The sequence below is a fragment of the Typopeltis vanoorti genome, chromosome 8 (genome assembly GCF_054136105.1).
Source record: "Typopeltis vanoorti isolate ZY-2024b chromosome 8, IOZ_Tvanoo_1.0, whole genome shotgun sequence".
NCBI lineage: Eukaryota > Metazoa > Arthropoda > Arachnida > Uropygi > Thelyphonidae > Typopeltis > Typopeltis vanoorti.
Window position 1 is genome coordinate 117,416,164 of NC_143556.1, and position 18,476 is coordinate 117,434,639.

Here is an 18,476-nt window from a genome sequence, read left to right on the forward strand (position 1 = left end):
TCCTGCTGTAATGGCTTTATTGATTTGATTGGTGAGGTTCTTTATTGCCATGTCTATTTCTTCCTTGGCTTTTATATGGGGAACCAGACCAATGTGTTCTGGTATCACTTTCCTAAGTTTCTCCCATACATTGGAGGTCTGGAGGGGGGGGGTGACTGGTCTTTGTTCCCTAAGTGAAGTAGGATTGGGTTGTGGTCTGATGATAATTCGTTCAGTGCTCGAATGCTGTGCTGGTATTTGATGTTGTGTAGGATGGTGATGTCTAGAATGTTGGCTCCGGCAGTTGGGCTGTGGTGGGTTGGTTCAGTGGGTACTGTTACGACAGTGTTGTTTAATCCTATGTAGCTGAAGAGGATACGGCCATTTTTATTTGTGGTTCTGCTGTTTCAGGAGGGATGTTTGGAATTTAAGTCCCCAGCGACGATGATGGATTCATTTGTGCCTAGTACAGCATCCAAGTCGGAAAATAGCAGGGTCTTAGCAGGGGAGTTGTAGGCGGCGTAGATTTTCAGTCTTCGAGTTGAGAGATAATACTAAGGGTATAGCGAAAAGAATTTATATACTTTGCTAGACGAGTTGTCAAAAAGGTTCACCCATAAATTATTTAAAATAAAGAGCCAATAGGCTTCATTCGGCGATGCAATCATTATTTAAATTAGGGGATATTAAATCCCACATTGTTTTAAAACCGAATAAGAAACTCAAAGATCGGAATCAAATAGTTTCATGCCGATTATAGTAACTATAAAATTATTGGCGACTACTAGCGTAAGCTAAAGCACGTAGTACAAACTAGGACAACTCGTCCTTTGCTACGAGTTGCCCTACTTTGTATAGACGAAGCTCTTAGTCGGAACATCATAGATTTCCATTTATGATGTGAGGAACTTTAATCAGGTGTTTTCGAGTAAAAGTGAGTTAGCCGTTGTCATTAGCCGGAGTAGGGATTTTCCCCCCTCTTCAACTCGGATATTTCATCCTTCAAAAACAGACAACCGCCAATACACAGATCTACAGACATGAAACACTTCGGTGAGTAACTTGTGCCTAATACCCCATCTCGGTTCCAATTCCTGTACTGGTATCCTGGATACTCTCATACGCTAATAACTGTAGCATTCAGCGTGCAAAATTTCATCTTTCGTAGCAGAAAATGTAGTCACTAGAGGTCTTTTGATATACTTAGTATTTACTTTAGTCGAATGTGGAATACGAAATTGTGATTATTTGTTAGAGTGAAATAACACTAGCCTAAAGTGATATTAATGCCATGATATTTAAAGGTTCAGCAACGAAGTATTGTATTATTCCATAACCGGATATTATTATGTTGTGATTCACTATGGGAAATTCAGTTAATCCCCATATTCAAAATGCCCAGAAGACTGGTGTCTGTCAATTAAGTAAAAGTGGATTAAGCGAAGTATGTTTATTCTTATTTATTGAATAACTAGAAATATTTTTTCACTTGGTTACGAAGTAAATTGCGTTCTTGTTTGATCCTTTACTGAAGTACACGCAAACAAAGTTTTCCATGAAGTACATCTTCAAGACTAGTCGTTATTATTATTATATAAACATATCCTGAAGTCGATGCACTTCGAGGAAGATAATAGTAAGATTATTATTATTTTAACGGTGTCTCCATGGAGTCAAAAGACTCATCGCGGGAGACCGGACATTGATACACTAACCATTATTTACACAATACCTGTCATACCTCTTCTTAAATTCATTCACAGTTGAAGCATTCACAACCACCTCTGGCAAAGCATTCCACCCATTCACAACCCGCCAAGTAAAAAATCTAGTCCTAACACCCTTGTTAACCACACTCTTACACAATCTCCAGGGATGCATTCTAATATTGTTAATGTTTATCAATCTCGTCTTAAATTGGGTCTTAAAATAGAGAGAGAGACCCTCTCTCTCTCTCTCTGTATGTTTATATATATGTTAAAGATACCAAGCAATTTTATAAGCTAGGTTTTTAATCCTTTTTCCCATGTAAGCAAACAGACAAGTAAGTCGAGTTTGCGGCTGCACGTAGTGCAACACTAGGCAACTCGTTGTAAAGGCGGGGTAAGCTCTGATCACTTTCCTTAGAATTTTCCCCAAATGCAAAGCACATTTCCTTGCGGAGATAATTATAAGCTAGGTTTTTAATTCTTTTTTCCAAGCATAGCATCATACCACAGTCCACAAGGAAATGTGCTTTGCATTAGGGGAAAATTCTAAGGAAAGTGATCAGAGCTTACTCCACCTTTACAACGAGTTGTAAAGGTGGAGTAAGTCAATAAAAGTCAAAACTGGTGTGGGTAGTCATCAGACTTGTTCATGTGAAGTCAATAGTCTCTATGTACAAGTAGGCTAGTCGTGAAGTTATTTCACATGCAAACTTTGTTTGCTTGTGCTTGGCAAGAATATAATTTTTTGTCAAATATATTTTGTTCTGCAAATGCTGACTGTGGAAAATGTTTCAAATTGTCATTGCGAAAAATACCTAAATTTATTCAACCTTCAACATTGTATGAATTAATCTTTTCAACTTATAATAGATTCTGCTTAACATGTTACTTTCCTTCCCTGTTATTCCTGTGTGATCATCTTCGTTGTAGTCCCAATGGCTACAACCCCTATAAAATTGATAAAATATTATCTCCTCCTCCCAACACGCAAGAGTAAAGTAATACTATTCTGTTCTATATATTAATGTACATCTGAAAACATAGCTACAGTACTAAGTAAATATAACTTTCACACTAAACATCAACCTAACAACTGCGATCTGCACACCAAAATAAAAAAATAAAAAAATAAAATAAAATAGAAAAAAATCCTGACTTCTCAAGATTGCATCCTATAGCAGGTGAAGTGCCCTCTAACTTGGTTTGCTTGGCTAGACAGGAAAAACTGTTATCATCTGTGTCAGAGAACAGAAAAAATTTCTACCATCATTATGACAAGTCAGGACTGGCAGATGATGCTTTAGACACTCGTTCACACTGGCTTAGATAGAAAAAAAAAACTAATGTGTATATAAATCATTAAATTTGGAGAAACTACTTTTAGAGCTAAGTAATACAACTGCAGCAAAGAATATGACTGCATTAATTTGCCTGAAGTTTGGGAAACAGTCATTTTAGTGCTGTAAAACCAGCACAAAAATGAGGAGGATTTTTAAGGAGGCCACAACAGTTGCCCGCTGTATACAAAACCTTAACAGGAACCAAGGACTAATCTTTCCTGTGATCTGGAAGACCCTTATCAGATCCTTCAACTCGTCATAACTGAATTATAGTGCCAACTATAGAACGTTCCTAAATAACAAGTGATATCATCCACGCTCTATGCATGTATTGTACGTGCTCTGTTCTTTGTTTAATATAATTGGAATCAGTTGATTATAGTTTGTAACAGTTTTTTACTTTTTAGTGCCTTACATCAGTTATGTACCCTGAAGATGCCAACAGCCTTAGTTGGTGAAACTAGTTGGTATAACATAGTTGTTTATTATATGCACTTGATCAATATAATCCCATTAAAAGTCTTTCCAGAACTTTTTGGTCAAGAAAATTAAACGGTTTTTAACTTCTTTATACAACATTAGAAAGTGGCAAATTCGGACTTTTGAGGTCTTTTATCTGTTACAATCAGTTGAATTGTTTCCAACACTCCTTGTTGCTTGTGGATCAAGTGTGTTGGATTTAATTATCTAATCAGAAGATATTGTTGTAAAAGAAGTGTCACATCATCCTCCAGTTGGTGAAAGTGACCATGAAGTGATCAGCACTTTTTGAGAAAGAGTTATATGTGGAACCATAAGGCAGGTGATTATGGCAAACTCAGGAGGCAGCTTGCAGCAATATCATGGAATGAGGAATTGCATGGGAAGGATGCCGCTTTGTCTCTACTCAGGAATTATCTGGCAGAGACTATGATGAAGTGTATTCCAAAGGTCAGGAGATTAAATAAGATAGGTGTAAAATGGATGATGAAGAGATAAAGCATGCAATCTGGAAGAAAATATCATTGTGGAGGTGGCACGAGATGAGCAGAGATAATCAGTTACATGAGGAGTACAAAGAGCAAGCAATTAAGGTGACTCACATAGTAAAAGTAGCAAACGTCCAGTATGAGAAGAAGTAAGCAAATGATACCAAAAGAAATCCTAGAGAGTTTTTTCGATATGTGGCCAGTAGAAGGAAGAATGATTATGGGAGGATGATATTGATCACTGTTAATGGGGGAATGATAAACACTGAGGAGGATATAGTAGAGGTGTTAAATGAGCAGTTCATTAAAGTATTCCATCCTTATGATTGTAACATAATGCAGAACTTGAGAGCAGTGGGAATGGGGAAGGAACCATTGATAGTAAGTGAGCAGAGGTATATGAGGAATTGAGTAAACTTGATGTCAAAGCCATGTATCTTGAGGGAATGTTCCAGGGAATTAACAACAGCTTTAACTACTTACCCAGGTAAGATAGTGCAACACTATATACAGTCCTGAAGATATTTTCAGGTGCAAACTTTGTTTGCTCTCACTGGGATAAAGGATTAAACTAAATTTATTACAGTCTAACCCAGTGAAAAATAAACTTTCAACATTATTGTTTTGGTTTTGTGCAATACTGTTAAAGCATGATTATTAACTTCCAACAACTCTGTTTTCAAAGGATGGGTTTGACGTTATATAGCATTTGGCAGAAATTACTTTAGCACTATTTCCAAAGACACTGAAGGAACTAGTGCACTGTTTATAATACACTAACTCCAAAGAGTATACATTTTCCTTTTATTAGTTTATTTATTTTTAAATTAATGAATGTGATAACACTGTTTCAAAAATGCAAAATCAAAAAAGCTGTCACTTGCGTAACAAAAGTTGTTAGCTGAAAACTCTATTTAACATTCAGCCATTTACTGAACCTGTTGAGTTACCAAAAAAAAAAGCTCTGTTATCACTCTTTGAAACCTGTTTCTTGTTAGTGTGTAAAACAACACAATAATGCAGCAACTCTTGTTCAAACGTTGTTTTGCATAATAAACTGTTTGAGCATTATCCAACTTAGAAATGATGAAAGCTTAAATGACTTCAGCTCAGTAGTCAATTTATTAATGATAGGGATAATTTGTCCATTGTCACCATATTTATTCAACCTATACCTAAAAGGAGTAGACGAAGGACTACAGATGTGTGAAGGCATAACTGTAAATGGAAGAAATATAAGACATTAAGTATGCTGATGACATAGTTATCACTGCAAACAGCCAAGAAAAATTAGAAAATATCCTGACCAAGCTGCATCAAACAAGTAACAAATATGATAGGAAAATCAATTTTAGTAAAACAAAACTAATGGTAATAGGAAGAATAAGGGAAGCAATCCAAATGAAAATAGGAAACAATAATATAGAACGAGTAAAGCAGTTCAATTACCTTGGATCAATGAAGATCTAGACTATTTCGAAGCCATCAAACACAGAATCAGTAATGGATGGATAACAATGGGCAGACCACAAAAAATATGGAACATTAAATGATTAAGCAAAGAACTCAAAGATATATCCACATCCACTGAGCTACACAATGAGCCTGTGTAGCTCAGTGGATGTGGCATATGTACACCACTTCACTTGGCCGCACGAAGGAAGACTTCTTGGTTTTGAATCTAGTCAGCGCCTAGAAGAAATTTTTCTAAGCCTTTTTTCGGCCTGTTCCCGAGTTAGTCAATCTCTGGCACGGGCAAGCGGGTTTTTTCTCCTGGAAACTCAGGTTTTTCATCCCATAAACTCAAGAAAATAGACCGTAGAACCCACATTATTTCAGACATTAAATGCAAGTGTTAGGGGCCACGAGATGGCGGCACTTGTTGAGCCATCTCTCTTCACTGCCTGCCACTTAATTAGTGATAGCCTTGGGCCAGCTATCTCTGATTGGATACTAGTAGAGATTGAACTGCCCACTCATCTCCAAAAGTTAGATAGGGCTAAAACGGCCTCGCTTACTCCCTATATACGGGAATAAAAAGGCATTAGCTGATGGTTTTTTTTTTTTTTTTTTTTTTTTTTTGATAATTTCCACAGTACTTTATGGCTCAGAATGCTGGATCTTAAGAAAAAAAAGAAACTGATAAACTTAATGCTTTTGAAATGAAATGTGTAAGAAAAATGAAGAGAACAAACTGGACAGAAAAAAAAATGAAAAAGTCAGAGAAGAACTTAACTTTAAAGAAACAATAATTACAGCACTAAAAAAGAGCCAACTAAGGTGGTTTGGACATGTTTCAAGAATGAACTCAGAAAGACTACTAAACACATTATTAAAATTTAGAATTGAAGGACAGCACAGCAGAGGAAGACCAAGAAAGAAATGGATTGAAAACATTAAAGAAGGCACCCACTTCAACTCCATAATAGAACTTCATAGAAAGACAGCAGACACAAAGAAATGACAAAAATTCATCATTATGTAAAAAACATTTTATTTTTTTGCATAATATTTTATGCAAGTGGCTTTGTCTTTTAATGTTGATTCTCGTAGACAGGCTTATACGTTGGTTATGCATTATTAAAACACTTAAGGAATAGAACAACGTAGTTAAGGATATAAATTAAATTAAACTTTAATAAATATTTTCCGATATTTCGGCAACGTCACATTGCCATTTTCTGAAGGAACTTACAAAAAAGTTACGTGCATGTAGGCAATACAACACAGAAACTGGGAATGAAGAGATGAAGCTATTGTTCTCCTAACAGTCCTGATAGTGCCCTCTAGCGGGCTAAGTAGGTGTTCTTGGCCGTTGGGCTGAAGGTCTGCAGATGTAGGCCTCCCAAATTTGGGGCAGTCGCATACAACCAAATTTGTTGAGGTTTGGAGAATTTCTTAGGGCTGAGGCTAATTCCATGAAGAGTCTTTCAAATTTGTATTTGCTGCGGTGTATCACTGTAGCTTTCTTCCACCGTATTCTGTGGCGTGTATCCAGAGCATGGTCCGCAAGCCCAGAATGACTGTATTTGTGAAAACGGATGTAGTCCTTGTGTTCCGAAATTCTGATATTCGCTGTCCTGCCTGTTTGGCCAAAGTAAGACAGTTTACAACTGCAAAGGACCTGGTAAACACCAGGTAGGTCTAGGGGAAGTGGTTGGTCTTTAGTGGAGTGGATAAGGGATGCCAATTTTCTGTAAGGTTTGTAACAGGAGGTCAGGTCATGTTTTTTTAAGATTTTGGTAATCCTTTCCGAGGTGCCTCGGATGCAGGGAATGGTGATGGATTTAGAGTAATCCTTGTTGTGGGGGGGGATCTGTGGTTTGTAGGTTCTAATATTTTTTGGATTTTTTTGAAGGGGTAGCCATTGGCTGAGAAAGTGTTGAGGATGTGATTTAGTTCGGTGTTTAGGGCCAAGTCGTTTGAACAGATTAGTTTAGCCCTGTTGTATAGTGTTTTCACTACGCCATATTGTTGTGAGGAGCGGTGGTGGGATTGTTGCTGAATGTATCTGCCTGTATGGGTGGGTTTTCTGTAAACTGAGAAAACCAAGAATCCATTAGGCTGGCAGGTGACTAGTGTTTCTAGGAAAGGGAGGCTGTTGTTTTCCTCTTTTTTCCAGAGTGAATTTGATTCTGGGGTTTTGGTTGTTTAAGTGTGTTAAGAAGGAGAGAAGTGTTTCAGAGCCATGTAGCCAAATAGCGAACACATCATCAACTTAGCGAAGCTATGTGGTTGGTTTTTGTGGGGCAGAGGCTAAGGCTTTTTCTTCAAAGGTCTCCATAAAGAAATTGGCCAAGGGTGGGGAGAGTGGTGAACCCATGGCTGTCCCCTCTATTTGTTTGTAGAATTTTCCCTGCCAAACGAAATAGCCTGAGTTCATTGTGAACTGAAATAAGGCTGAGATATCGGGAGAAAATTTAGCTTGGATTAGCTCTAAAGTTTCCTGGAGTGGGACATTTGTAAATAAAGAGGACACATCAAAGCTGACAAACTCAGCCCATTTCAAAGCCAGCATAGAAACCTTACACTCCAACATACTGACATAATGGTCAGTTTTGATGTGTCCTCTTTATTTACAAATGTCCCATGGAAGGAAACTTTAGAGCTAACCGTCACACATAAAAAACTCAGCCCATTTCAAAGCCAGCATAGAAAACCTTACACTCCAACATACTGACATAATGGTCAGCTTTGATGTGTCCTCTTTATTTACAAATGTCCCACTCAAGGAAACTTTAGAGCTAATCCAAGCTAAATTTTTTCCCGATATCTCAGCCTTATTTCAGTTCACAATGAACTCAGGCTATTTCGTTTGGCAGGGAAAATTCTACAAACAAATAGAGGGGATAGCCATGGGTTCACCACTCTCCCCACCCTTGGCCAATTTCTTTATGGAGACCTTTGAAGAAAAAGCCTTAGCCTCTGCCCCACAAAAACCAACCATATGGCTTCGCTACGTTGATGATGTGTTCACTATTTGGCCACATGGCTCTGAAACACTTCTCTCCTTCTTAACACACTTAAACAACCAACACCCCAGAATCAAATTCACTCTGGAAAAAGAGGAAAACAGCAGCCTCCCTTTCCTAGACACACTAGTCACCTGCCAGCCTAATGGATCCTTGGTTTTCTCAGTTTACAGAAAACCGACCCATACAGGCAGATACATTCACCAACAATCCCCCCCCTCTCACAACAATATGGAGTAGTGAAAACACTATACAACAGGGCTAAACTAATCTGTTCAAACGACTTGGCCTAAACACCGAACTAAATCACATTCTCAACACTTTCTCAGCCAATGGCTACCCCTTCAAAAAAATCCAAAAAATATTAGAACCTACAAACCACAGATCCCCTCCCCCCCCACAACAAGGATTCCTCTAAATCCATTACCATTCCCTACATCCGAGGCACCTCGGAAAAGATTACCAAAATCTTAAAAAAACATGACCTGACCTCCTGTTACAAACTTTACAGAAAATTGGCATCCCTTATCCGCTCCACTAAAGACCAACCACTTCCCCTAGACCTACCTGGTGTTTACCAGGTCCCTTGCAGTTGTAAACTGTCTTACTTTGGCCAAACAGGCAGGACAGCGAATATCAGAATTTCGGAACACAAGGACTACATCCGTTTTCACAAATACAGTCATTCTGGGCTTGCGGACCATGTTCTGGATACACGCCACAGAATACGGTGGAAGAAAGCTACAGTGATACACCGTAGCAAATACAAATTTGAAAGACTCTTTATGGAATCAGCCTCAGCCCTAAGAAATTCTCCAAACCTCAACAAATTTGGTTGTATGCGACTGCCCCAAATTTGGGAGGCCTACATCTGCAGACCGTCAGCCCAACGGCCAAGAACACCTACTTAGCCTGCTAGAGGGCACCATCAGGACTGTTAGGAGAACAATAGCTTCATCTCTTCATTCCCAGTTTCTGTGTTGTAGTGCCTACGTGCACGTAACTTTTTTGTAAGTTCCTTCAGAAAATGGCAATGTGACGTTGCCGAAATATCAGAAAATATTTATTGAAGTTTAATTTAATTTATATCCTTAACTACGTTGTTCTATTCCTTAAGTGTTTTAATAATGTCTTTTAATGTATGCTTTTTATCCTTATACTTTTAATGTCTATTTCTTTAAATGTGTGCTTTTAATCATTTATATGTATGGTTTTCTGTAACTTGTATATAGCTTAAATGCTGGAACTTAGAACTCATGTTTATTTAATATAAATGATACACAGCACTGTAGAATGAAATGAAGCATACTTTAATATTTCAAATATTTCATCTGTCACAGATGAAATATTTAATATCTGTGATATCTATCTGGGCCACAGTGTAGGACCATGAGAAGCTTTTTATAGAATCATCTGCTGTGAAAAACCATTTTAACTTCAATATTGATATATCAAGCTATCAAAGCAAACAACGAGCACTCATAGGTGCTCATTGTTTGCTATGGGTTCTTAGAACTTTTGGCTTAAAGTCTGATCATTTCTCCTTGTATTGTGTATGAATAATATTATTATTATTACATTGCCAACTCCGTGAGGTCTGTAGACTCATCAGGGGAGGTGCTAAACATTATTGCAAGCACTATCCAATATTCTGTGCAATCATATTTTGCTTTGAACTCATTCACAGGTATGTCACTCACAGCACTGGCAATTTATGCTCTTATTGCAACTTATCACTTGAAATTGCTTTTTATTTATTTATTTTTTTTAAACTGAAGGTAGATAATTTACCATAGTTGCTAACAACTGTTTCTTAACTAGTTTTTTACTTTTTACTGAGATTTCTTCCTTCAAATTCCTGCATTTGTCATACTGTCCCAAGCTGATATCCAAGTGTGTTACGAGTTTTTTTTTTTTTTTTGAGGGGGGGGGGGACATTTCTCAATGCTACAACACCCTTATTAACAGGGACCTGTGATGTACTGATGCAATACATTAAGAGATTTATGATGGTAATTTTTTTTCACTTTTATCTAGTATGCAAATAAGCTTAGGTATTTAATGAAATTTACAATTTTTAATTCTCTATTATTAAGGTATTTATTATATAAAACTACACACATTACACACATGAGGGAGGATTTGGTTAGTACTGATAAACACCTAGAACATAAATTATATTAAAGTAACTGATCTAACCACAAGAAAGAACATGCTAATAGAAGTAATGAAGATAACTTATGTTCTTATATCCTCATATGTTCTATCTTGTGGTTATATCAGTTGCTTTAATATCATTTTTGTTCTAGATGTTTATCAGAACTTTCCAGATCCCCCTCATGTATATATATAACAAATACCTTACTAATAGAGATTTAAAAATTGAAAATTTCATTAAATACCCAAGCTTATTTGCATACTACATAAAAGTGAAAAAAAAAAAAAATACCAAAATTTCTTTCATGTAAGTTATTTGTGTGTGTGTGTGTATACAACAAAGAGGTCTGGAAAGTTTTGATAAACAGCTAGAACAAAATGATATCAGAGCAACTGATATAACCACAAGAAAGAACATACGAGGATATAAGAACATAAGTTATCTTAATTACTCTGCTATTAGCATGTTATTTCTTGTGGTTATATCAGTTGCTTTAATATCATTTTGTTCTGGGTGTTTATCAGAACTTTCCAGATCTCCGCGTGCGCGCGCACACACACACACACACAGGGTTTCCCATAAGTCTCAAAATATTTCAATAATTCATAAAAATCAGAAAAATTGGTACAGTAGAGTGTGGGTTGCATGAAAGTGAATCGCAAGGAGGGGGATTTGGCAGGAAGAAAAAAAATAGTTCAAATTTTAACCAGTAGAGGGCACTGTACCACATGCCTCATTTGCAAATATTATTATTATTATTCAGGCCTCCATGGAGTCAAAAGACTCATCGTGGGAGATCCTTCCTAAGAACATAGTGTCTGTCAAGACTCATCGAGGGGAGGTCCCCCCTAAGCAACACAAAGTCTATCATACCACTCCTTAAACTCATTGACCGTTCTTGCTCCCACCACTCCATCAGGCAATGCATTCCACAGTTCAACCACCCTCCACACAAAGAAACCACCCCTTACCCTCTTGCTCACAGTTTCCTTTCGTAACTTCCAGGGATGGCCTCTTTTCATCACTCCTTCCCGCTGTTCAACCAAGCGAAAGAACTCGCCAATGTCAACACTGTAACCACCTCTCAACAGTTTAAAAGTCTCAATCATATCACCTCTCCTTCTTCTATCCACCAAACTCTGCAGTCCACATTCCCTCAGCCGATCCTCATAACTATGCTTGTACAGTCCTGAAACCATCTTTGTCATCCGTCTTTGTATCCTTTCCACAGTTAATTTATCCCCTTCAAATCCTGGGGACCAAATCTGAGAACAATAGTCCAAGTGTGGTCTGATCAGAGACTTATACAACGGAATGATAACCCTCTTATCTCTGCAGGTCGGTGTCCTTCTCATAATTGCAGCAATCCTCGGTGTTACCTTCACCACCTTTGCAATATGTCCCCTAAACTTGAGGTTTCTATCAATCATCAACCCCAGATCTCTTGTCTCCCCTACTTCCTCCAGTATAACTCTTCCCATAGAGTATGCAGCATCCCATCGATGTTTCCCAAACCTCAAGACCTTACATTTTGCTGCATTAAACTGACACCCCCATTCATTTGCCCATCTATCTAGCTTATTTAAATCCTCTTGCAGGGCTACCACATCTGCACTATTACTAATAATCCTTCCCAGCTTTGCATCATCTGCAAACAACTGAATATCCCCTTGCAATCCACTGGCAATGTCATTGATATAAAGGTTAAACAATATAGGTCCTAGTACTGACCCCTGTGGGACCCCCACTTGTAACCCTCTGCCTCCTTGAACTACTCCACCATACACAAATCTCTGATACCTATCAGACAGCCAATCCTGAATCCAGTTGACCAATCTGACATCCAGACCCATGTGCTGCAACTTAAATATCAGCTTATCATGTGGCACCCTGTCAAATGCCTTCACTAAGTCTAAGAAAATTGCAGTATATGCCTTTCCCTCATCTAATATTCTTGTAACTTTATTATAAAAGGCTAGCATGTTGCTAAAACAGAACGCCACTTCACAAATCCATGTTGACTCTCACAGATAACATTACCCTCATCTGCCCAATGCTGTATACGGTCCCTCACTACTTTCTCCAAGATCTTAACAACTACTGATGACATAACGACTGGCCTATAATTAGACACTTCCAGTCTGTTACCACCCTTATGCAATGGCACTATCTTACCTTCCTTCCATTCCCTGGGCACCTTTGCCGAAGCCAGACTTTCATTGAAAAGCCAGGTTAAAGGCACTGTCAGTTCCCTAGCACATTCTCTCAAAACTCGTGGTGAAATACCATCCAGTCCCACAGCTTTACTGACATCCAGAGTACTCAGTATCTGAAACACACTCTCCTCCTGTACCTCTAAACCTCGAACCAGCCCTATCCCTCTAGCATTAAAACTGACTCCTCTAGGATGAAATACTCCAATAAAGTGTTCGTTGAACAATTCCACTATGTCCTCTGCATCAGTCATTCTATTCCCATTTTTATCCCAGAATCATTTCTTCCACAGTCATTTCTCCTCCTACTGGCCACATAGCTAAAAAATTCCCTAGGATTTTCTTTGGTTCTTAGGGCCAATCTCCTCTCATATTCCAGTTTCACTTTCCTTACCACACTAGTCACTCTTCTGGCCTGTGTCTTATATTCTTCATGTATCTTCTCTTCACCTGTCTCCTTATATCTCTTCCATAGACTCTTTTTCGCATGCAATTCCTGTTTAATATTCTTTGTCGTCCACTTTACTACAAATTGTGTCCTCTTCACTCGCGGTATACAACTTACCATTGCTGCTAACAAATATTCTTTCACAATTTCCCACGCACTAATGATATCCCGGCCTTCCAATTCCTCCCTCCATGAAACTTCCCGAAGTTGACGTCTAAGACTATTATAATCACCTGCATTATAATTCCACATAAGTTCCCGTCTCTTTGATACTCCTGCATGTCTATTCATTTTCCAAGTCAAAACCATATGGTCACTCTCTCTAACTGGTGGGAGAGATGTCAACTCAGTTATTATCAACTCTTCTGATGCTATAATCAAATCCAAAACTCTTGAACCTCTTGTTCCCTCTGTTACATGTTCCAAAGACATTTGTCCCTCAAGAATTCTAGAAATTCCATTCCCCTATTGCTACATGCATCTTCCTCTCTCCAATTTATACTACTGTAGTTAAAATCTCCCATAACAATCATCCTTTTTGCACTTGCCAAACTTAGCTGTCTAAACATCTCCTGGTCCCCATCCTCTGTGCTCCTGGGTCTGTTAGCAACACCTCACTAAATATCCTGTCTTGCCTACCTCTACTTCACACCATACGCTCTCAAAATCATTTGTCTCACTTCCTTCCAAAGCCTCCACTCTTAGAGGACATAGGTCATCACTTATCATAAGCAGTATCCCACCACCACCACGCTTTCCCCTCCTATCCTGACGAAAAATGCTATACCCAGCGACTTCTATTCCTGTTGTTAAAACCTCCTTCTGTCAACCACGTCTCAGTGATCGCAATAATTTTTGACCAGGCTGATGCTATCTGTGCTACCAATTCCTCTCCCATATTCCAGATACTCCTGGCATTAGTATAAAGCATATAAATGCCATTGTTTCTATACCCAGCATTATCCCTTCTAGACTCCACTGGACTCAGTGTTACCTGACATCGTCTCCCTTCTAAGTATCCATTCCCACAAGAGGCCACTCCTGCTATCATCCTCCCTGGGACACACTGACTTGTTCAGAACAGTGTTGTGTCCCAATTTACGATTTTTACTCCTATCTTACAAATTCCTTTTTTTATATTCTTCTAACTTCTATGCATGAGATTTTACCAAAACTTATACTAATATCTAAGTTATTTCTCCCCTTAGTACCCCTAATATTTGTATTTATACTGCGCCTTTTGGAATATTTAGTTTAGGATATTACATACATAAACAAGGAGAAAGAACTCAAATATATCTGAAAGTGTAACTATAGCAGTCGTGACACTTAACTCGAATCTCAACTTAAATTTTCCGCGTGACTAAGTACAATATTTTCAAGTGGTTATCAACTGCACCATTTATGTTGTCATAAATAGGGAGAAAGTCAATCTCGAATATATCTCTTAGTATATAAATATTATTGCAGTCGTGACTCTTAATCTCTTTCCTCAACATTAAATTTCCTGCGTGATTAGGTACGATGATTTTAAGCGGAGCATCGGATTAGCAACATCAGACAACTCTTTTATCATTGAACAAAAGGTTTATTAAGTTTCTAAACATGGTACAATTCAAATACTAAACTAAAATACTTATAGACTAACATTAAATTATTACAAGCAATATGGCTATTTGTGATTATGCCGCCATACACATTAATTCATAAATTCACCTGATGTGAACAAATTAGATCAATTCACACTATCTGATTATTCATACTGAAGTAGATTAACAAATCATTCACTGCTAACACATACTCATTTCAATTATTTTATACATTACATTAGGCATTCAATTCTTAGGATACGTAATTACTTAATTCACACTATTCCGTTATACCATTATTTGCACTAACACACAATTATGTCATTTAAATATCTTGTGCAATATAATAGACATGCAAAAATACCTTAGGACTCTTAATCATTCACAAATCTTTAACACTAGTCAATCTACACATAACACATTCTATCATATACTAAAGTCCTAGTATAACTTCAACAGTTCTGTATTGGAATCACGATACTTTTCACAGACAAATTTCTAGCTAACATAGGTTATGATTTACAGTACCTTTCTTGAGCTTTTCGTATGGGCCTTTAATCTTTTCCAAACGAACCTCTGGTATAACTTCTCGTAACTCTGGAATACTTTAACACACATATATTTGCTCTACTATTAGCAACAAGGACATCGATCTCTTTACAGCCTTCTGCTTTGCGTAGTTATCACTAGCGTCGAAACGAAGAAGATCCCTCCTTTTCTAGGACTTTATGGCAATTTTTCCTTTGCTTCCTACTCGGGAAAACGGGAATCGAAATCCCGCTCACTTTCGTTTCCGTGTTGTGAAGAGGAGATATCACCCCTGTCGCCACTCAGGAAAACCCCGTGAACTCCACCGGAACCAAAACCAAACTCCAAGGCCAAAAGCGACTATTCAAAAAAGGGGTCCTCTTGGGGGGGTTACCAACCCTTTTATAGCTGCTCCACTAATGGCACCTTTTCTTACTTACTTTCTCCTCCTTCTACTTGTTTTTTAATCATCGACCAATTAGGGTGGCGTTTTCCCGCCAAACGTCATTTGATCGGCAAGCCCGTTCTCAATGTTTCAATCCAGGGATCAGCCCTAAGCGATAGCTTTGCTTTTCTTGTGCTAGCCTGACTTAATCTCCTTTCAAACTTTTTCTGTGAATTCTACTTAATAACTTAATCTCTCACATAGCATATTTTATGACTCCCCCCTTTCTACTTATTTACTTAACTCTCTCATTTTTAATCGTATTACAATATTAATCTATACTTTCCTTTGTTAGCTACTTATTTAGTTAGAATTCCTTATTTTAAGTCATATTACAATATTAATACACTCCTTCCTTTATCAGCTACTTTAACAACAACCCTTACATTTTATACATTTTACTGGATGCAAGAAATTTTTCATTAAATAATTCATTTTTTTTTTTTGCAGGGGTTTTAATTTATGATATTTATTCTTCATGTTACACACCATGATAGCTGAGAATACTATATTCCTAAGATATCAGGTGTAACAACAGCGATCTCTCCAGATGTCTACATCCTTCCTCATTCAAATGTAAACGGTCTCTCACATACAATTCCTCTCTTTCCTCAAACGCACTCCAAGCATCCACATATACCAATCCTCTCTTGTCACACATTCTCGCTATTATGCCATTCAATATCACCGCTCTTCTGCTCAGCTCATCATTATCATACCTAGGCAACACGCACACTATATTTCCTCTCTCTGTCTTCTTCCGTGCAGTCTCGAGCAAAAATCTCATATCTCTCGCTGCCCGACTTACATTACCACTCAAGTCATTCGTTCCTACCATCACAATCATCTCTTCCACCCTTTCACCTCTCTTAATTGCCATAGCCACCCATTCTATTGTTCCTCCTGGCAAACACTCCTCACGCAACCTATCTTGAACACCACAGATCATTGAGTTGCCATACATTATACCTTTTACCATTCCCTCTCTCCTATTGTTACCATTCTCTCCTCTTCTTTCATTTCCATAGGTCTCTCATTCCCTCTCCTCTACTGCTATTCTCTCTTCTAGCATTCCCATATCTCTCTCTCCTACTGTTTCCATTCTCTCCTCTTCTAGCACTCCCATACATCTCTCTCATTCCCTCTCTCCTACTGTTTCCATTTTCTCCACTTCTAGCACTTCCACATCCCTCTCTCATTCTGTCTCTCCTACTGTTTCCATCCTCTCGTCTTCTAGCATTCCCATGCCTCTCTCTCATTCCATCCTCCTACCATTTCCATTCTCTTCTCTTCTAGCACTTCTATATCTCTCTCTCTCCTACTGTTTCCATCCTCTCGTCTGCTAGCATTCCCATACCTCTCTCTCATTCCCTCTCTTCTACTGTTTTCATTCTCTCCTCTTCTAGCACCGCCATACCTCTCACTCATACTCCCTAAATTCTCTCTCTCTCCTACTCTGATTCGCCTTGCATTTATCTCTTTCATTCTCCTAATTTTATCTTTCATACTTCTGCTCTCATTCACAAGACATTCCACCTCCTCTTTCAACTCATCTATCTCCCTCTGCAGGTCAGTCACTCTTAATCAAAATTCACTCTCCCAAACAAAACCATCTCCTAAACTTTCAGTCACTCACACCTTTTACACTATCAACTACTATTTTCTCATTCATATATATCTTTTTTTCATTCTCTCCTATCACACTACTTGTCTTCCTACATTCATTCCCCGTCCTGGAGCAACAAAGTCGGATATCGATATTTCTAATGCACTTATTTCCTCCAACTGCCTGCATTTTGCGCACATACGTTCTCCGCTCTCTTTCACAAGCCACCTATCTAATTCCCGAGACGCATACATGCCGCAAGTACTGCATGCCACAAAGTCCCTTATGATATTGCTTATAATTGAGTTCTTAAATGGCAGAGGACTTGGCGATATGCCACTTGCGACTGCAGGTAACCCTCAAATACAGGTAACCCTCATATAATGCAGATGTTAGGCTCCATAGAAATACTGCGTTATGTAAATCGCGTTATGCAAGACTCAGATCACATAGAAAAAGTTGGGTTAGGTTCCGAAATCGTTTTTTTTTTTTAAAGATTATATAAACAATGACACATCCAACAAAAAAATATTTTTATTTAATTCAGGTAATTCATTTAAGTTAAGAAAACAAATAAACTATGAAACAAATACATAGTATAAAATTATAAAAAATTATAAATTGTACATAAACTTCATTGCACATAATGCAATATTTTAGGCTAAATAAAATAAAGTGCATATTTTAATCTTCATCACTGTCTTCAAAACTAACATTTCGTAGATGTTCTTTATTTACTAGTTGCCGGACATCATCATCACTTGAAATCTCTTGCACATCATTTGTGTAATTCTCATTGCATACTTAAGCTGATTTAGTTTTCAAGAAGTCAGTAATAAGACCTTGCTTAACACTATGCTGCAATTTTTTATTAAGTTCATAATACGGAGCTAAACAAATATCCAATTGTCTCATGAATTTTCCGGACCACTCCATTGAGAGATCATTATCCATAAAATAGCTTTCTTACCAAGTTCAATCCTTCTGCTAATTTCTTTAAACTGAATTCTTTAACGGATTC

The 18,476-nt window shown here is 37.8% G+C and overlaps 1 protein-coding gene across 1 annotated transcript in view; it reads left to right on the plus strand.

Moving 5' to 3' along the window:
* Window positions 1-1,069: 1,069 nt before the first annotated feature.
* Window positions 1,070-18,476, plus strand: part of LOC150104304 (leucine-rich repeat-containing protein 57-like) — a 132,776-nt gene continuing 115,369 nt past the window's right edge. Inside the window, exon 1 of the mRNA XM_090396909.1 lies at window positions 1,070-1,423. Within this exon, the coding sequence (XP_090253035.1) occupies window positions 1,343-1,423 (81 nt within the window). The 5' untranslated portion in view covers window positions 1,070-1,342. The remainder of the gene's footprint in view (window positions 1,424-18,476) is intronic.